The 22516-nt window shown below is 37.5% G+C and overlaps 1 protein-coding gene across 1 annotated transcript in view; it reads right to left on the reverse strand.

The window, feature by feature from the left end:
* Ophn1 (oligophrenin 1) overlaps positions 1–22516 on the reverse strand; it is a 369837-nt gene that overhangs the window by 11381 nt on the left and 335940 nt on the right. The window contains exons 20-21 of the mRNA XM_077793759.1: positions 15038–15185; positions 8505–8828 (exon numbers count right to left, since the gene is read on the reverse strand). Coding sequence (XP_077649885.1) covers positions 8505–8828; positions 15038–15185 — 472 coding nt within the window. The remainder of the gene's footprint in view (positions 1–8504; positions 8829–15037; positions 15186–22516) is intronic.

Consider the following 22516-nt stretch of genomic DNA (forward strand, 5'->3'; position numbering starts at 1 on the left):
CAAGGTGATTTTAAGAAGTAAATTATTTAATTTATTTTTTTCTTTGTACCAGGGATTGAACCCAGAGACCATATCTCCAGCCCTTTTTATTTTTTTTTTATTTAGAAACAGGGTCTCAATAAGTTACTTAGGGTCTCCCCAAGTTGCTGAGGCTGGGATTACAGGCATTTGCCACAGTGCCTGCTTCCAATTTAGTTTTACACACACACACACACACACACACACACACACACACACACACACATTGTCTGTATGCCCTATAGGTAGTGTCTAGCACACAGGGTAATTGATATACTTTTCCCTGCTTTTTTTCACTATTATGTGCCCCTGATCTCATGTCTCACCTATATTATAATCATCCCTAAAGATATAGTGCAAATCTCACACCTCTGGACACAGCACACAAATATAATTTCCATTTGTGTAAATGTTCCTGAAGTGCTTAGATATTGGTGTTTTTTTTTTTTTTAAATCCATCCACCTAGGCATTCTGGTGAGACAGGTATTCACAGAGATAATGATAATATAGTGTGATTTATGTTCTGATGAAAAAATTACCAAAACATTATACATGGGCATACATAAATTCTTTCTCCCAATGTAGTCTGCATCTTATATTTCTGGGCACACCATTCCCTTTAGCCCAGGCTGAAAATACAGAATTACATTAGGAAAAAATAATCAAAATGATAATCATCCATTTTTTTCCAAAAAGTATCATCCTGTTCAAAGCACTCTTCCAGATGATAAATATTTGTTCAAAATAAACTTGGGAAAGAAGAATAGATAGGTCTTATTATCTGCATTTCACAGAGAAGGCAACTGAGGTTCTGAAAGGTAAACTAATTCACCCACAACTACATACTCAGATAACTGATAGAGTGAGGACTGAAACCTACATCTCTTGTCTTATATCTCTTGTCTCTATATCAAGTGATTTCCCCAGTATCTGCAGTTTTGTTGTTATTATTAGGAATATAAAATTATAAATGATAAAAATGACAGTGGTAATAAAATAATACCAGTAAAATAAATTATCTAACTTGTTATTGAACACCTATTCTGTTGTAGGTACTATGATTCTGTACTCAGCACTTTATGCCTATTTTTCCCATTTAATATTGGCCATAATTGTACAGAAAATATTGCCCCTATTCTACAGATGAGGAAAAGAAATTCCAAGGTAAGTAGTAACCTCATAGTTTATCAACAATAAAACCAGCTTCATTTGATTTCCGAAACCCATGTTGTCCCAACTACCAGTAGTTATCAACCCTGGCTACACATCAGGAATTTGTGAAGAGCTTTAAATTTATATAATACCTGGGTATCCTCCTGAGACGTTCTAGTTTAATTGACTGGAGTAGGATCTGGGCGTGTATATTTTAAATGCTCCCCAGATGGTGTGATGTGCAGCCAGGGTTGAGAAACTCCAGGCCATACAACTGCTTCTTCACTGTAGTTTAGAGATTACCAGAGAAGACAATACTGTCACATTTCTACTACCTACTGGAAGAGAGTTGGGCAGGAAGGATGCGCCACACACTCAGAGCCAGAAAACATTTCCTACCTGAAGCCATGTCCATCCTAGGGCTCGAATTCCCCTTGATGAGTAAACAACATGACACCACCTAAATATGAACCCCATTCATTCCTGACTCACAGTCATATCCAAATGGACATCAAAATAGGGCCTTAGGAAACAAACATCATGAACCTTGTGTCTGCTTTTGACCTTTATTTGCAGGTTTAACTTGATGATTCATAACAAGTATGATTTTGAAGTGACAGCAAAGGGTTTTCTTGGCTGAAAGACCCCAATGTTGTTCTTTCTTTCCTCAAATTTGTCTCAGTCACTGCTAAAGCACAATGTCAAACTGGTGAGGCTGGGAGGAAAGAGTCATATAACTTGGAGTCAAGAAACCTGAAATATAGTCTTCGTCCTAAAACTAAGCTGTATGATCTTTAGCAGATCACTTCCCTACAATACAACATGGGGTTGGACTGTTGTCCAGATGAATCAGCCTATGATATGTCTTTAGACTTCTATCTCTCCCTGCTGACTTTTACATGCTACATTGGGAGTACTCTAGAAACCCCAATGTATTCTGCCTCTCTTTCTCAGAAGATTTAGACTTCATGGCTCCTTGCTGTCCACAGAATATACCCTGACATGTTTAACCTGGCAATTGTGACCCACTTCCATTTGGCTTCAATTCTCCTTTCTGATCTAATTTTGTACCATTCTTCTTCACATATCCTATAATTCAAGCAGTAGTATTTATTGTTCCATGTATATGCCTTACAATTAATTATGTCTTTCTAAGATGCTATTTACCCTATTCCCTCATGCTCAAATTTGTATCTTCAGAAGTTTAAAATGCTCCAAGTTCTTTCTCTGGCTCTTAAGGCATTGATCATCTTGTACTTTGAATTCTGTAGTTTGGATCTTTGTTTTCATGGCTCTATCTGTCCTATTAAAATTGGAGCATTCTGAGAGCAAGATACAGGTGGCATTCATCTTTGTATTCCCGAGAGACCCAAGTAGTTTGCTTTGCATAAAACTGGTGAATATTTAACAAATATTTATTGAGTAAAAAAATTGCACTTCAGTCTACTAGAAGGACAGCAAAGAAAGCTTTCCCTTTTTAGGAACCCAATGGGCTACATGTAACATACACAAACATAATATAAACAAGATTCAGATCTATTCTGTAACCCAAGATGAAAGGTATTCAATATATCAGGAGTTTTTTGAGGCCCCATCTTATGCTCTCATGAAGAATTCTCACAATTGTTCCCTGGCTTCTTAAGAAGTTGGGAAGAGTTGACATACTCACATGAGCTAAGAGTGAACCCTATCACTCAGTATCCACATTAGAGGGACAAATTTAGATGCCCAAGGAATGGGTTAAGGGAGAGTTCCCTAGAACAGGATTGTCAGGAAGTTTCTTGGACCAAAGAAGACTTGATCTGAAGCTAATGGAACGGCTAAGAACCCTCCTCTTCTCCTTCCCTAAATAATGCCTCTTTCTGCATGTTCACTCTGAGTACTTTTATGCCATCTACATTTTGGGCCTCAGGTGTCTCATGGTCCATAATCAGAATAGCAGACAGCCCTATTTTCCATGCCCACCATTTCTTACTATTTGCTTTTATACCTCAACTAACGTATTCCCCACAAAAATCTTACCTGCCTGCAATAGAGGTGTTGTCTCTAATTCCACTGGGAAGATAAGACTCAGAGATGTGAAGCTGACCTAACGAAAACTGTGCAGCTAGTAAAACCTCTAATAAGGGCAAAAAACCCGCTACTGTTTCTGAGTACTCATGATGTGCCAGGCACACACCTGTCTCCCTTCATCATTATAGCATTCCAATGGACACAGTTATTAGCCTCATTATAAGAAGGACAAACCCAAGATTCAGAGAGGTTATGAACTGCCCAATGTCCTACAGATTGGAAGGGGTATATCCAAGATTCAGACTCATAGCTGGAACACTCTGGAACCTGGCCACTAAGACCACTAAGGACCACTAAGCCTCTTGAGCCTATAGTCTTTCCACCTGTTTTTCCTTTTAATTTTTTTCTTAACTTTGGTTGAAAATTTGGCTAATACTCTAAATTGGATCTCCTTCTCCAATCTAATCATTTGTTTTCCTCTCTAATTCTCTGTCAAATGAAGATAACCAAAAAATCATAATTTGCAGATTTTTGGGGACCTGATGGTGATTAGTCTTCAATCTTAAGCAACATTCTTCCAACTTTCCTTTTACCTATCTACACTTAACCTGAGACAGTAGGGAAAGATTGTTTCCACTCGAAGAGTCTCCCAGTTTTCTAGAAGAATCTCTTCCTATGACACTTTTCCATGCTCCCCTAAAGCCTTAACCATTAATTATCCATGAAGAACAAGTTGGAGTTACACTGCAGTTAGGACAGAGATTTAAAATCAAACAATAGATTATTAAAGCATGAGTCCAAACAAGAAAATATGGATAATGGCCAGCAACGCCCATTACTGCAGGAGCAAGTCTGTTCCTAATACTTTTAGAGCAGATGGAAATGCCACTTATACTATTAGTCACCCCAGTAGAGAATTGATGGCCTTATGACTGAGAAAAACCTTGGAAGTATCCTTCCTGCAATCACAGGAGGACCTCAGTTGATGTAGTCTTTTCTCTCAAGACAGAGGAAAAGAGCTAAGAAGGGTTCCTAAATCATAGGGTTATAGTGAGCAGTGTGCTCTCCACTTTTATCTCAATACCTTAGGCAGAATGAAGAACTCCTTGCCCCATGTGCCTACTGAAACTTATTCTCTCCACCAGTAGATCATGGATCATACTGGGCTGCGACTGGCTGCTTACATGCCAGACTCACTATAATCCATCAGAAGGCAAGATCATGGTCACTCTCATTGCTTAGCATTGTATGAATAAATGAGCAAATACATGTAAGTAAATGGGAAATAGCCCTCCTGCCTCTTTATTCCCCAAGGAAAGTCCTAAATTCCTCTGTGGGAACTACACATGCCTTTTGCACATCCAGAAATGGTAAGAAGAAGTAACATCAAATGAAAAGGTAAAGGGATGTTATAATTTTGTCACTCCCAAAGTGAGTGTCTTTTGGGGAAAAAAAATAGAAAGGAGAAGGTACCTTAAACAGCTGAATTGAAATGTGGTATAAACAAGCTGATCTGGGTTCAACCCCCATATCTACTTTACAATCTGAATTCCTCTGGGCAAGTTGTTTCATGTCTCTGAGCCTGTTTTTCCATCTGTGCAATGGGAACAGTAAAACCTGCCTCACAGGCTTGTCACAATGATTAGATGAAATAGAAGATGAAAAAATATCCAGCTTATGTCTGGAACAGAAAAGGGCCCTTGATAAAATTCCACCAGCAAACAATATTGATTTTATTGTAAAGCTGACTGTCATGGAAGAAGGCAATTTAACAGGCACCATGCTTTTATTCTTTTTAATTGCTGAGGAAAAAAATGTGCAGAATATCAAGTCCACTTAAATGGTGGATCACTGGAAGAAGTGAAGATGGGTGTCAGGATAGTGGCACATTTGGATCCCTAAAGTAATAAAGCATCCTAGAGAATGGAGCTGAAATGGAGTGACAACTTGGAGGTTCAGAGTGGGTCAGCTGACTTGACAGCTTCTTCCTGTGATTCTGTTAGCACAAGGGTTAACAACCACCACCTATAGCTCAGGGTCATGGCTATTTGCAGAGTTTTCCTAACTGATAACTATTCTGATACCTATGAATCCACCAGCATGGCAGCCAGAATCATGAGGGAGAAAGGGAGGCAGTGGTGAGGTGGTGGCCTGGGTAAGGTTTAAAGAGGCAACTACCCCAGAGGTGTGGCTAATCTTCCACCAAGGCCAAAGACACTTCAGTTCTGTATTCTGTGGCCAAGGCTAGAGGCCTTTGAAAAAAAGCTGAATCATTTCAGCCTGTGGCTAACTGATTTAGGGCAGAAATCAAAGCCTGGCAATGCTGCATCCTAGATTTAGATAGTCTGACTGATACTAGACAAGTCAGATCAGTACTTATATTAACTGACATCATTAAATGACAGCCAGCTGCCACCAGCACCCAGAGGATGGTACTGTGGAGGAAGGGGAAGAAGAGAAGGCCACTGGGATTGAATTTGAAGTAGAAGATTGTAAGGGTAGAAATGATAGGGAGGGATAAATAACTTCTTCTGAAGAGCTGATAGAACCTGGCTGATCTCAAGGTTTGGCGACAGGCAAGACAAATTTTACTGTAATGAGTGTAAGTGGAGTTATCCAACTTTCTAGCAGATTGATATGAAGGTCAATATATAAATTATAAACTGAAGCAGATGTCCACATAGAAGTCTGGCCTTTATTTTTTTTTTTTGTCCTGGCCTTTATTTATTTTTTTCGGCTCTACTTCCCAGAAGAGGCAAATCTTAGGAAGGGAGGGACAGGGGAAGAGAATCAGTATCATATTTTATAGGCTGGTTATGCCAGATATTTTCTTATTCCTTTTTATCATAGCAATAATTCTGTGGGGTGAGCTGTTTCTCCCATTTTACAGATATGGAAACCAATGTGCAAAGAGGTTAAATAACACATGGATGCATCAAAGGATCCAGCCAGAAAATTCATAGGGTCAATTACTTCATAAAATGTGTACCAGCCCCCACACAGAATAGACTTTCACTAAATTGTCCTCTGAGACAATGCCATTGGCCCACAGTGAGGTTGTTATATGCCACAGTCTACAGAAGAAAAATTTTCCTGGCCTCCAAAACAGAAAAGTTATGTTTTACCTGAACAACAGGCTATTTTTCCCTTAAGAACTTGGAATTATATAACAGTTGAGGTTTCTTTCTTCTTGTTTTCTCTAGAAAGTTTGCAGCCAACTCTGTGACGCTATTCCAGTAAGTGTGTAAAGTTTCATGGCAAACATTTTGTGTACTGATTCCTTTCCTGTTATTTCCCTCCTATCCTATCTTCCCATGTCCCTGCTCTAGAATTCATTTTTCTTGCCTGTGCTCTAGAATCTCAGGCAAGGGTCAGCAACCTTTTTCTGTAAAGGGTCACATAGTTAACATTTTAGGCTTTGCAGGGCCATAAAGTTTCTGTTTTTCTTCTCAATTTGTTATAAATTGAAAGCAGCCCTAAACACTATGTAAATGAAGGGGTATATTTATGTTAAAGAAACAAATTTGAATTTCAGATAATTTTTATTCATCATAAAAACTGAATCTTTTCTTAACATTTAAATATATCAAAAACATTCTTAGCTTGTGGGCCATATAAGAAAGAGGTACTTTGGATTAGGCAGAGGGGAGTGAAGGGAGGGGAGGAGGAATGGGGGTAAGAAAGATAGTAGAATGAATTGGACATTATTACCCTAATTGGGCATTAATACCCTATGTACGTATATAGTTACATGACCTGTGTAACTCTACATCATGTATAACCAGAAGAAGAAGTTATACTCCATTTATGTACAATGAGTCAGAATGCATTCTATTGTCATATATAACTAATTAGAACAAATAAAGATTAAATAAAAAAGAGGCAATGGGTCTGATCTGGCCCACATATCATAGTTTGTCATGCTCTATTCTAAGCCTATAGAGGACAGGGACCTTGTATAATTGATTTCTGTGTCCTCAGCACCTAGGATGGGACCAAGTACACTATTAGTACCCAGCCAATAGTTTCCAGATGCATTATTCTTACTATTTTACATTTTTTTATTGATTGTTCCATACATTACAGAGCTCTTGATAAATCATCTTTCATACATTTGACTCCATTGGGTTTTGAACTCCCATTTCTACCCCAAATACAGATAGCAGAATCACATCTGTTACATACTCACATTTTTACCTAATGGCATATTAGTGACTGTTTTAATCTGCTACCTTTCCTATCCCCTACTATCCCCCCTCCCCTCCCCTCCCACCTTCCCTCTCTGCCTCCTCTGCTGTTGGTCAATTCTCTCCCTTTTTCCCCCTCCCCCTAGCCCATCATAACCTCTTATACTTTTGTGTATCATTGAAGGTCTCCTACCATTTGCATATCCTTTCCCTTCTCTCTTATATTTGGCTATATTGTGAAATGCCTTAAATCCTTTCTAGAATAGGAGAGGATACAAATACATAAGGCACATGTTAAGAAGGTCATCCGGATACAAAGTAAAAGAGCCAGAATTTGGATTCAATCCTCTGAGAATAAAGTCTATATTTTCATTATACCATACTATTTTCATAGAAATCATATTCTCAAACTTCCCTCTGGATCAGCGCCTTCCTCTCACTATGTGCCCCCATGTGTATAGCTTACAAAGATTGTAGAAGTCAACTACATCTAGAATTTGTAATGATTTTAAAAGTGTAGACGAACAGAAGCTGTATCCCTTTGTCCTTATTTCTCCCAAATGAGAAAATGAGAATGAGAAAACAGTGGTTCACAGATTCAAAGTTTCTTATCAGAAGGCAAAACGAGGGTTCTGCATTCATGGAAAGAACACAGATTTTTGGCACCTGCAAGATGTGCTAAGATTTAGATTCCAGCTCTGCCAGTTACCATGTGATTCTCTGGGAATTTACTTATTTCTAGGATCTTCAGTTTTCTAACTGAAACATGAATAATACTTTCTTCACAAAAGGGTCATGAGGATAATAAAACTTAGGACTTAATACAATGCTAGGTACACAGAAGATACTTAATAAATGGCAATAGAAACAAGTACTTACTATGTGCCAGCAAGACATTGTTCTAGGTACTTGGAATATGGAAGAAAAGAAAACAGGCCTCAAGTCCCTGCTCTCGTAGAGCTTACATTCTAGTGATTATTGTGAATGTTTCTGTGGTCTCAACCACCATTCCAGAATGAGTTCTAGTAAAGTGGAACACATTCCCACTTATGATATTTCCAATCCTGGAAGGATCTCAAGGTGAAAAGTATATGGGTTTAGTTCTGAATCCCTTGGGATTCCCAAGTACTTACCTTCCTTGTGGTGAGCCAGGGGTCGGGGAGCTGGTCTCTTTATGTGTAAAGAAGGGGTCTTTGTGGGGCCAGGGCCTGGAAGTGGTCCATTGGTGGCCTTTGGGGTAGTCTTGGTCCCTCCATCCTGTATCCTAGACACCAACTTCCCCACATCCACCTCAGGGCACGGCTCCAATTTGCCATCTGAAATAAGCCTGCTTGGAGACTTTCTCCCGGGATCAGCTTCCCCACTCCTCTGCATAGGTAGTTTGAGGTGTTGTGGCAGCTTCGGGGGTTCTAGGTTGATAGTGATAGTACCATTAGGTGTTTGATGTTGGATTTCATCTGAGAAAAGTTGGTGCAAAGAGGAAGGATTAGTGATAATCTCTAAAACCCTTTCATTTTGATATATGCATATGTTCCTAATTTTTAAAAGTTGTACACATTTTCAAAACTGCTATATACACTGTGGCACAAATAAATTATAACCCACAAGATTAGGCTCTGCCCTTCCTAATTCATGAGGAGTCACAGGTCCCATCTAAATAAGGAATTCAATTCAAGATCTGAGTATGATTTTCACCACCAGAATTCAGCAAACCACAATAAACTAGGCTGTTTTATTCAAAGGGGAATGAATTCAAAAGGGACTTAGCGTCCCCAATGAATTTCATATTCTATTCTTTCTAAATAAAGACATGAGTTAATTCTTAACTATTTTCTCAAAAGTAATTTGTTAATGTTTCTCAAATTTCAAGTTAATAAATATAGCAGAATTTAACTTCTTTCTCCACCCCCATAAAGAAACCCTCAAAAAGCCACTTTATGTTCTTCCTCTAGCCTTTGTGGTCTACAATTTCCTCTGACATTAGTGCAAGCTTTTCAGTGACTCTGAGTCTTACTTAGAGCTTCTAAAACTATAATGAGAGCCAGGTACTCTTGCCTAGAAAAATTAACCTACATAAATACAGTCAAAACTTAAAAAATTAATTTTAAGTGACCCACAGAATTCCCTGAAGTTATCAATAACTCCCCAGACTGAACCTGCTGCAAGGGAATTGTCATCTTCTTTAGCAATAGAAAATGTAGATCAGAATTTAGTGGTAGAAAACATACTTCTGGCCAGCAAAATGATTCCTGAGAGCTGTACTGGTCTGTTGCAACAGATGGATTCCATTTTTTAAAAAATAAATATGAGACAATAGGAGAATTTGGATACTGACTAGATATTTGATCTTGCGGTATTATCACTTTCTTTTAGATAGACTGATAATAATTGTTGTTTTAGTTAAAAAAAAAGAGTCCTTATTTTTAGAGATACATACTGAAACACAGATGAAATGACCTGATGTCTGGTTGGGGATTGGGTAGGGGCATAGATAAAACAAGATTGTTCACACAAATAATAACTTGGAAGATTCAAAGATCAGGGTTTATCTGAGAAAAAATTTTAAAAATGTTTAGTTTGACTTGAGAATCTGTGACTAAAAGAAGATGAGGTTGTTAAGACGGATTGGAACTATATCATAAAGATCATAGATGCCATCCTCACGAATATGTACTTCATCTTTAGGCCACAAGGGATAATTACTTTTTGGGTGACAGAGAAGCAGCATTCTCAAATATGTTTTTTTAGAACATACCTCTGGGTTCATTATGAAAATCAGATTGGACCAGAGAGACTGGAAGTGGGGGGGGTTAGTTGATGAGTAGTATCTAACCTGGAATGAAATCACCAAAAGATAATCAAGAGATATTAAAGAGGTCGAATGGCCATGACTTAGATATGGGGTTATGAAGGAGCCCATAATGATTGTGGAGGGATTCGATTCACTGAAATACTATTTATAAAAAAAATAGTGTTCGGAGTAAGGAAATGAAATATTACTGATAAAGAATGGTAGTAAGCAGAAGGATTGTTTCCTTCTTAGAACAATATTCAGACAAGTCATATGAAACACACCATTTTTATAGTAGGTAATAGTACTTTAGGATAAGATAGATGGGTACAAATTGCTGTTCTGTCATTTAGCAGCTATAGTTAACTTGGAAAATAACCCACTTTTGAGTTTCCAATGCTTGCCCTACAAAAGAGAGCTCCACATAAATATTTCACACACAAATGTTAAACATTAATTGAGACTGTGGATTTTTATCCACTTTGGATGCCTGGAATCAAAGTCAGGATATGATAGGTGTTGGTGAAGATGCAGAAAAATTAGAAATCTCAACCATTGCCAGTAGGAAAGTAAAATGGTGTATCTGCTTGGAAAATAGCTTGGCTATTCTTTAAAAGTTTTAATACAGAGTAACCATATGACCCAAAAAATTTCATTCTAGGTATATACTTAATTGAAAGACATTCACACAAAACCTGTACATGGATGCTCACAGAAGCATTATAATAGCTAAAAAAGTAAATAGTACTCAACTATCAAATGATGAATGAAATATTATTTGACAATAAAAAAGAATGAATAAATGATACATGCTACAATGTGGATGAATTTTGAATACATTATAATAAGTGAAATGATTTGTCAGCCACAAACATCTTCATAGTATGTGATTCAATTAATATGAAATGTTCAGGATAGGCAAATCTGTAGAGACAGAAAGTAGATTGTAATAGTCAAGGGTTATGGGGAATGGAAATTGGAAAATATGGTAATGAAAATGTTCTGGAATGAGATGGCTGTACAAAATGTAATAAAATTACTGAGCTGTACAATTTAGAGGAGTGAATTTTATGGCATTTAAATTATATATCAGTCTAAAAAAGTTCTTAAAAATGTCTAGACTGGGTGATCTCATTGGAGATTTTCTGGCACAAAGCCCTCACCACACAGAGGGGCAAACTGAGACCCAGAGAGAGAAAATGGCTAGCTCATTTTACTCAGTAGGATAGTGGTTAAGATGAAGTTCAGTCTTAGGTCTACTGACACCCAATTCATTCATTTATTATTCTCAATTATGGAGGGCTTACTATGTACCAAGTACTGTGCTGGTGCTAGAGATACAGTGTAAAAAAAAAATCTGCTGGTATAGAGTTTCTATTTGGGGACATCATGGATAAATAAATAAATTTATATCATAAAACTGAAATTTTGGTAGGACAGAGTAGGCATTCAATTTTCCCTTCCACTTTCTCCTGATTAACATTCTAACTTCTGTATGAAAGTGATCATTAAGCTAGGTAATCCCTTACTCTTCATTATTCCTTACATATCCATTCATTCATTCTTATTACGTGAATACTATAATATATATATACATGTAATATATTCTAAGGGTTAGTGATAAAATAGATGTTACTTTCTAACAGGAAAGACAGGAAACAAACGTATCAACAAATAGTAGCAGGTGTATAAATAAAATAGTGTAGTATAAATAAATAGGCAGTGATTGGATGAGGAGAAAAGATTATTTGACTAGAATACACAGAGAAGGTCTCTATAAGGAGATAGCATTTGGCCAAACTCTGGATAAAGGAGTAAGGCCTGTGAAGTTCTGGAAGAAGAATACTTAGGGCAAAGAGAACAGCAAATGCAAAGGCACTTAGTTAAGCTTGATATCTATAAGGAATAGCAAGACCAATGGGATTAGCCCAGAGAAAGCAAAGGGGACAGTGAGAGCAGGAAGCACAGAAATGAAGGTTAGAGAGATAAGTAAGGATCATATAAAACAGCATTAAATGCAAATTTTATGCTAAAAATGAAGAGAGGTCACTGAAAGTTTGCAGCAGAAGGAATGATGAGATCCAATTTACATTTTCAACAGATGTCTATTTAACTGGCTGCTGTGGAGAATGGATTAGAGGCAGGCAAGAATGGATTAGAGGCAGGCAAGAAAGCAAATAAGGATACCAGGTGAGAGATGATGTAGGCTCAGCAAGGATGGTAGCATGGGAAAGCAGAAAGATTTAGCATGTAATGGGCATGCAGAGCTGATAAGAATTGCCAATGGATCAGATATGATGAAAAAAAGGAAAAGACTAATTAAGGATGATGTCAAAGTTCTTAACCTTAGCGATCAGGAGACTGGTGTGGCCTATTAATTAGACTGGGGGGTGGTGGGAGTAGGAGCAGGTAAAGGAGCAGTAGAAAATCAAAAATTATGTTTTGAACATTTCGAATGTGAAATGCCCATGAGTCATCATCCCAAGGGAGTCAGTTCAGCAGGGAGTTTGAGATGACAATATCCTACAGATGGAAACTAGAAATCATCTTCAGCACTCAAATGATATTTAAAATCAAAAGACTGTGTGAAGCTGGTGGCATCACTATTCCAGACCTAAAACTATACTACTGAGCAACAGTAACAAAAACAGCATGGTATTGGCACCAAAATAGACCTGTAGACCAATGGTATAGAATAGAGGACATGAATTCAGTTATCTTATATTAGACAAAGGTGCCAAAAATATACATTGGAGAAAAGATAGCCTCTTTAACAAATGGTGCTGGGAAAACTGGAAATCCACATGTAACAAAATGGAATTAAATCTCTATCTCTCACCATGCACAAAACTCAACTCAAAGTGAATCAAGCACCTAGGAATTAAACCAGAGACCTTTCACCTAATGGATCAAAAAGTAGGCCCAAATCTCCATCATGTAAGATTAGGCCCCAACTTTCTTAATAAAACTCCTGTAGTACAAGAATTAAAATCAAGAATAAATAAATGGAATGGATTTAAACTAAAAAGCTTCTTTTCATAAAAAGAAATAATCAGTGAGGTAAAATAGACGGACTATAGAATGTGAGCAAATATTTACCACAAGCACATCAGATAGAGCACTAATATCTAGGATATGCAAAGCACCCAAAAACCTTAACATCAAAAAAAAAACACAAAAAACAAAAAACAAATAACCCAATCAATAAATGGGCCAAGGAACTGAACAGACACTTCTCAGAAGAGGATATATAATCAATCAACAAACATATGAAAAAATGTTCAACATCACTAGCAATTAGAGAAATGCAAATCAAAACTACTCTGAGATCTCATCTCAACTCCAGTCAGAATAATAGCTATCAAGAATACAAACAACAATAAGTGTTGGTGAGGACGTGGGGAACAGGCATACTCATACATTGCTGGTGGGACTGCTGATTGGTGCAGCCAGTCTGGAAAGCAGTATGGAGATTCTTTGGAAAACTGGGAATGACCCAGCTATCCCACTTCTCGGTTTATACCCAAAGGACTTAGAAACAGCATACCACAGGGACACAGCCACATCAATGTTTACAACAGAAGGATCCACAATAGCTAAATCATGGAACCAATCTAGATGCCCTTCAGTAGATGAATGGATAGGAAAAATTTGGTATGCATACACAATGGAAAACTACTCAGCATTAAAAGAGAATAAAATCATGGCATTTGCAGATAAATGGATGAAGTTGGAGAATATAATGTTAAGTGAATAAGCAAGCCAATCCTCCCCCCAAAAGGTCGAATGTTCTCTTTGATATGAGGATGCTGATGCATAATGGCGATTGGGGGTGGGGAGCATGGGAGAAATGGAGGAACTTTAGATAGGGCAAAGGGGAGGGAGAGGAAAGATGGGGGCAAGGGGGGAGGAATGATGGTGGAATGAGTTAGACATTATTACCCTAAGTACATGTATAAGACACAAATGGTGTTACTTTGTTTACAATCAGTGTCTTCAAAAATTGTGTTCTATATGTGTAATATGAAATGAACTGCATTCTGGCATCAGGTATAAAAAATCAGAATAAATTAAAAAATAAGACCAAAAGAATAGATAAAATCACATAGAAATATAACAGAGAGAAGGAAAAGCCATACAGGAGATGGAGATGGAATATTTAGTGAGGCAAAAGGAGAGTTGGTGTCCTGGAAACCAAAATCAGTGTTTTAAGGAGGAGGAAGGAGTCAACTGTATCTAATGCTGTTCATAAGCTGAGTAAGGGGAGAATAATAGAGTGGCTATTTGATTTGATCACATGGAGATTATTAGTGACTTTTGCAAGAATGTTCTCAGTGGAATAGTGGTGAGTGGGGCATAGGTCCATGTAGAATGTTTAGAGTCTCATTCCTAGCAATTATTCCACTGACTGGCATTTGTTTGTTCACATACATGTATCTCACTTTATCCCACAAGCTCCTTAGGAATACATACTGGGCACCTAGCATAGTACCTGGCTCATAGTAGGTTTTCAATCCATATTAGCCATATATGAGTTTAAAACCTAAGCATGTTCAGAAAGCATCTGATTTATGCATTTCCATGTATTAGGCACACAGATCTAAGAATATTGTGGATCCTCCACTGATCTTATAAAGAAAGGATCATGGTAGCATCTTTTACAAAGTCATCCCTGTTCTATCCGAAACCAAAAAAAATAATTTCCTCTCTGGGAATAAGTATAAGCTTTGCTTCTCCAAGATGCTTTTAAACCTAGAAGCCAGGAAAGGCTTATATTTGCATGGATAAAAATGATCACACCCCCACTTCTGCCCCTCAACAACTTCTTTTTGTCTAATCACCATTTAGAAGCTAAGGGTGAATATGAGTACTGACCTTCACTTTCATCCAGGGAAGAAGTATAGAAAACCGCCCTTTCTCGCAGTAATCGCTTTGAAATTGTGATTGGTTTGTGTCTTCTTGCTGTCACTCGAGGTGGAGGCACTGGGGGTGCAGTGTTCTCCTCAGGTGGACCCAAATAGATCTGTGGAGGGATAAGGAAGATATCCAGGAGGCAATTATATCAAGTTTTTTTGTCCCTAATACTGTCTACCACCTGATATCTGCTAACATTACACTTAGGGTCCGATGTAAATATTCTAATATGGTTAAATGAATTATGGGGATTTTCTAAAACATTCTACTAGCAAGTGTTTAGATATCTCTTCCCATGTTTATGAAACAAAATGGAACACTCCTTAGTGTGAAACAAAGAATGCAGACAAAAGACTACAACATCAATCCTGGTTTTCTACTTTCTGCCTGGGAGACCTGAGGGAAGTAATTTCTCTTCACTGAGCCTCTGTGTTCTCTTCTGTAACACAGGGGCAATACCACCTACCTCACAGGATATGATAAAAATCAGATGCAAAGAGTTATTAAGATGCTTTTTGAGAGAGTCCAATATGGCAGAATGGACCTAGGCAGTGGATTCTGAGAGCAAAAACACAGAGAGGAGGTAGTGAAGGAACAGCTGATCTGACAGGTGGGAGATATAAATGTTCTAAGACTCAATATTATAATGTCCAAGACCTGGAGAGACTTGAAGATTGGTTACCAGAGTAGAAAATAAGCACAGAATTCCCTAACCCCAAATGTGGAACAGGGTGGGCGAAATGGGGAGGGACAACAGGCAGAGAAAGAGGGAGCAGAAAAGCACAAAGTCCACTCCCTTAACAACATTTGGAAAGAAAGGCAGGAAAAAAAAGGCATGGCAGCAACAGCGGTGTCCTTGAAGCAGATCAAGCAGTATAAAACCAAATCATAAATAGAAAGCCATGCCAGGATCCACAGCCATTTTGCGGAGCCCAGAGCTGAACAGTCACCCCCATGAATCAACACAGCATTCTCCCCACTTCCAGAAAGAAGCAAGTTAAACTAGAGGGTAGTGGGTTCTCGTAAGGCTCCCTCTAGAAAGAACTTGTAGAGGGATCACTACTAGCCCAAAGTTGCTGAAACCCCTCCCTCTGACCATGAAAATGGGGAGCAGGGTGGAACAACCAACCCAGGAACTGCTCGCCCAAATCAGCACTCTGTACAGCTGTCATGGAAGGCTGGGCAGAGACAGAGCAGACACCTGCAATTCACCCATAACTGAAAGCTCAGATCCAAGCAGCAAAACAGTTTTAGCAGCAAGCAGAAGAAAGGGGAAAGGGGAGCCATTAGAACTGCTGCTGCCGCCTGCTGTCCCTGGGATGAGAAACAGAGAGGAGTTGCCTGAGGTCTAAGAAGCCTAGAGGGATTGTCCCTGATTGCAGTCACAGTCTGCATAAGGCCATCCTGGAGGGAAGCCTCCTGGATATCCAGCAGCATAGAGTGATGGTTCCCTAGATCATGGCAGCAGCTGGTGGAAGGCTGGGATGAGAAGTTGCTTGAGTTTTCAGGAAGCTTAAAGGGAAGAGGCCTGGACCATTACCAAAGCCAACAAGAGGTCAGTCAAGGCAAACATTTGCCTGGGTCCAAGGCAGCTGACCCTTGGGCACATGTACCGAGTGACAGGACACTGTTTTCTTTTTTTTAAGTATTTATTTTTTAGTTGTAGTTGGACACAACACCTTTATTTCACTTATTTATTTTTATTTGCTGCCGAGGATCGAACCCAGGGTCTCCCATGTGCGAGGCGCCCTACCACTGAGCCCCAACCCCAGTCCAAGGGCATTGTTTTGATCCTGTCTCAACCCTGCATCAGTCACAGTCAGCAGAGGGAATCAGTGCCCACCCTTCACAGCCTGGGGCAGTGGAAACTGGAACCTAGGTGAGTCAGCTGAATCTCTTTACTCAGTGGTAAAGACAGTACCCCAGTAAGCTGCATAGGCCAGGATCTGTACCACAGATCCCCCATGGAGAATCCACAACCACAGGACCTGTGCTTGCAGACAGCCATTATGCTTTATGCCTTCATGAAAACGATCCTGTAGAGGGGAGTGGGTATATGATGACCCACAGCAATAGCAGCAATAGCCCAGAGCCCTGAGTCCTGAACTCCTGCACAAAACAGAAACAACCAACAGACACAACTTCACATACTCCACATACTCAATGCAGTCAGCCACAGGTCCCTGAGCTGACAAAACAAATCAGACCAGTGGGGGGTCCATAGAAACCAGGGGATAATATTATGCTAAGTGAAATTAGCCAATCCCCAAAATACAAGTGCTGAATGATTTCTCTGATTTAAGGATGTTGATCCATAATATGCTATGGGGGGTGGGCATGGGAGGATTAAATGAACTCTAGATAGGGCAAAGGGGAAAAGGGGAGGGAGGAGAAGGGAGGGAAACAGAGGTAGGAAAGATGGTGGAACTCGATGGTCTTCATTACCCTATGTACATATAAGGAGACACAAACGATGTGTACAACCAGAGATATGAAAAATTGTGCTCTATATGTAAAATATGAATTGTAATGCATTCTATTGTCATATATAAAAAAATTAAAATTTAAAAAAGAAACTAGGGGAGGGACTCCTCTATCCAGGAATCTCTGGAGGAATTAGAAGGCAAATAATGATGGATATTTTTTAAATGTCCCAAATCCTAAAATGAAATCCAAACCAAGATTCAAAAAGAATTTTCTTCACCTTGGCATGGTTTATACTATAAATAACTCAAACATCAACTTTGATCATGAATGTTACTATTTATCTTGATTGTGAGTTGTTACCCTAATAGCTATTATTGTACCTTCAACCCATGTAAACATATTTCTTTTAATGGTTTAAAGCACTAATTGGAATCATTCTTTCTATCTTTGACTTCCTAGCAATAGTTTATACTTGACCCTCTTAATTGCTACTCTCCCACTCACACTGTCTGCCAGTACCAGAAATACCCCTATCCACCTTTTTTAACCCTTTTTACCTTAGTGAGTATTATTCTTTTCTACCTTTTCTCTTTTTAATTTTTTAAATCTTTTTTGCCCATTTTTTCTCCCTTCCAGCCCTAGTATAATTTTACAGCAATTTCACTATATTTAATAACTAATTTTCAACTCATTCCAGAATTTTTTTACTACAGGTTTATACTGTATTAGAGGAACTCGTGAACCACTATATTTACAAGTCATTCACTTTTTATCAGGCTGAATTGTAAGTGGCTGGGCTCTGAACTGATTATAGTGAATAGGGTTCTGGGCTTCCCTCAAAGTGGTGCTTATATTGGCATCAGCAAAGGTCATGATATGAGTTAAATATCCACACCTGGATATTCACCCAACCCAGGGCTCTTAAGAAGTTCACAAAGCAGTCCCTTGCTTAAAAGAAGCAAAAACCACCCCCAATAAATGGATAGATGTACAAGTGATATTAAAAATCAAGGGAACAAACTACCCCAAACAATACATAACACTTCAACAACTGACTTCATTGGCATTGCAGTGGAAGAAATGTCAGAGAAAGTAGAAAGTTCATAGTTAAAATGATCAATAAACTAAAAGAAAAAGTAATGGAAAAATAGGATGAAAATACAGGAAGTGAAAGATTATTTCAATAAAGAGATAAAGTTTCTGGAGGTTGGGGTGTAGCCCAGTGGTAGAGTGCTTGCCTCACATGTGTGAGGCACTGGATTCAATCCTCAGCAAAGTAGAAGAATGATTTTTAAAACTGATTAAGGGGCTTGATGGGGAGGGAGGAGGAGACTGGATAGGGAAGACGACTGGAATGTATCTGACCTAACTTTCCTACATAATACGTGAATATGCCACAGCGAACCTCACTATCAAGTATTTCCACAAGACACTAACTGAAATCAAAAACAAAACACCCTATAAGTAAATAACAGAAAGATCAGTAGAAGGAAGGGATCAAAGGAAGGGGAAGTACTAGGGACTGAGTTAGAGAAAATTTTATTTCATGCTTTCATAATTATGTCAAAATAAATCCTAATGTATAACTAAAAAGGTTCAATACAAATCTATTGGGGAAAAAAGAAATAAAACTATAATTATTTTGCCTATTTTTCATGGGCTGAACATCTAACCAAACCAAACAGAATTGTTTGTTCAACTTGCCACTCTTGGAAGAAAATCTTGAGTCCCCTTCCTATGTATCATATAGTTGTTGTGGGAAAGTGAAAATATGAAACCTGGAAAGAAAAGATGCTTTTTATCATCTGGGACTGCAATGCAGAAGAAGAGTAAACATACCCTCATGAACATATATACATAGGCACTCAATATTTCTGAAAAGACACTAAGGAATCTGGTTACATCATTAGTCTCGAGGCAGAAATAATGATTGGCTGGGGAAAATAAGGAGGGAAACTTATTTTTCTCTCCTATATAATTTTGTTCTTTTAAAATTTCATACCACAGTGCAATGCCTCCCTATTCAAAAAATAAAAGTAACATATAATTAAAAAGTTAAAACAAAGTGTCTTGGATACTATATAGAGTGTTTGAGGAGTGCAGAAGAGCTGTAATTAGAATTTTTATATAGTAGTTCATGTGAACTTAAGGATTTTCCACTTCCTAGGGAGACTGACCTTTTGGCCTGTGTACCTCCACTTTGGGATGACACATACATATAGTGAAGAAAGAAGGGAATCACTGTTGCCAGCCAGTGACAGTAACAATATCAATCCCAAAAATTAGTGTGAAAAGAAATGTTAGAACCCAACATCCTAGTATGCAAAAGGCAAAACAGAAATTACATGATTGGAAACGCATAGTAAGCCTGTGTAAAAGCTGGACCTTGGCAAGGAACAATAGTGGAAAGGAAAAGTCAGTATATGTCTCATGGTTATAACGAAGAGACAATATGACATAACAGCAAGATCAGCACTGAGACCATACAGTTCTAGGTCATACTCCTGGTCATAGTATTCTAAATAGCTATTACTTGTGAGCATCTGCTTGGGCACTATAATAGTTTTTATGAATATTCCATGCTATTCCCCAACACACCATGGTTTTTGTACTGACTATTTATTCAACCTAGAATGGTCTTCTTCCACATATCCATAAAATTTGCTCTTGCTCTCTCCATTCTCCAGGATTCTTATCATATATACCTCTCTCAATTAGGCTTTTCAGGCCTCATTTATCTAAAGTTAACATGTCTCCATCTACCCAAATCTTCCTGTTTTTCCTTCCTGGTTCTTTTTCTTTTTTCTTCTTAGCATGTGTTATCAATTCTACCATTTTACATATTTTACTCATTTATTTAGTTTGTTGCCTGTCTCTTGATAAAATTTTAAGCTTTATAAAAGCTTTCTGCCTTATCCACAGTGATTCCTCTAGCACCTAAAAGAATGCTTGAAATTACTGTGTTAAAAAAAAAAGACATTTATAGTTGTGATATAAAAGGCCAAATTGCACCCTGCAAAGGTCAAAAATAGCTTCATAAATCTTCTTCTGGCTAAGAGAGGGCAACAGGGACTAGTCTAGGACAACAAACTAAATAAATAAGACATATACATGACTAACATAAAAATATTCAATATCACAAAGACATCTGGGAAATGCAAATTAAAATCACAGTGAGATACTACTACATACTTATTAGAACGTAAAAATTTTGCAAAAAATTCCTGTACCACAATGCAGCAGATATGAAGCAATTTATACTTTCATTGCTGGTGGGAATATAAAATGGTACATTGAAAGATTGGATTTTAAAAATGACCTAATGAAGTAGATAATTAAAGAAGGTGAATTCATAGTTTGAAAACTCCTGAAGAAGAAATTTCCAGGCTTAGATGTTTTAGCTGGAGAATTCTACCAAACACATAAACAATTAACATGGATTTTGTAATTTCTTTCAGAAAATAAAATGATACAATTACTTAAGTAAATAGCTTGACAATTTTTTAAAAACTTTAAACATATAATTATTATGTACCTAAAGAGAATACAGGACTATAGGCTTGTACCTAAGTATTCATTGCAGTTGATTTTATTTTTATTTTTGTTTATTATTTATTTGGGGGAATACCAGGGATTGAACCTGCTCAGGAGCACCCGACCACTGAGCCACATCCCCAGGCCTATTTTGTATTTTATTTAGAGACAGGGTCTCACTGAGATGCTTAGCACCTGAGTTTTGCTAAGGCTGGCTTTGAACTTGTGATCCTCCTATCTCAGTCCCCTGAGCCACTGAGATTACAGGCACACACCACTTCGCCCAGCGCAGTTGTATTTATAATAGCCCCAAATTGGGAAACAACTCAAATGACCATCAATGCATGAACAGATAGCCAAATTATGTATATGTGATGGAAAACAACTTAGCAAAACAAAGGAACAAACTACCGATTCATTCAACAATTTGAATTAACCTCAGAATAATTATGCTGAATGAAAAAAGCTAAACCAAAAAAAGTATATAGTATATGATTGCATTTATATAAAACTCTAGAAAATGCAAATCAATCTATATTGACAGAAAGCTCATCAGTAGTTGCCTGAGGTGGGTGGGTGGGAAGTACCCACCTCAAAATCAGCTCATAACTTTGCAGGGAAAGATGAACATGTTCATTATCTTGATTGTGGCAAGGATGTAGGTGTGTGTGTGCATGTGTGTGTGTGTGTGTGTGTGTGTGTGTGTGTGTGTATTCAATATCATAAACACATCAGAGAAATGCAAATTAAAATCATAGTGAGAGACTACTACACACTTATTAGAATATAAAATTTTGCAAAACATTTTATATATACATATATATAATTATATATATACATATATTTGATGTATATGTCAAAACTTATAAAATTGAATATTTTAAATATGCATGTTTATTTTATGTTAACCATACTTTTATACTTCTAGAAAGCTGTTTAAGAAATTATTATAACAATTTATACACTCACCAATAATCTTAAGAGTGCCTGTTTCTTTGTAAATGTTTGTTTAGCAAGAATATCTCTATATTAAGATCATAAAAATATTTTCCTATATTTTAAGTACTGTTTTCTTACTTTCAGGTTTAGACATATATAATGCTTGCTTGGAATTTATTTTTGTTTATGGTGTGAGACAGAAATAATTCTATCAAATGGATAACCAATTTTCCATATTAGACTTACAAATAAAACTTAAAACTATCAAAACAAATTAGAAATATGAGCTATCATGGAAAATAATGGCAGCTGTGACTTATAAACATTATAAATTCTTTAATATGAAATATGCCATTAAAATTTCTTAAGGTAAGCAATAAATGAGAAAACATTTGCAATATACTTAAGAGACAATGGGTTAATGTGAAATCAGTAAGTAATAGATTAAGAGCTAAAATAGAAAAATGGACAAAGGCATTAAAACATATTTAAAAAGAACAAAATCAGCTCATAAACATAAAAACAACTTCACTAATCATA

Source organism: Urocitellus parryii, chromosome X (assembly GCF_045843805.1).
Source record: "Urocitellus parryii isolate mUroPar1 chromosome X, mUroPar1.hap1, whole genome shotgun sequence".
Classification (NCBI taxonomy): Eukaryota; Metazoa; Chordata; class Mammalia; order Rodentia; family Sciuridae; genus Urocitellus; species Urocitellus parryii.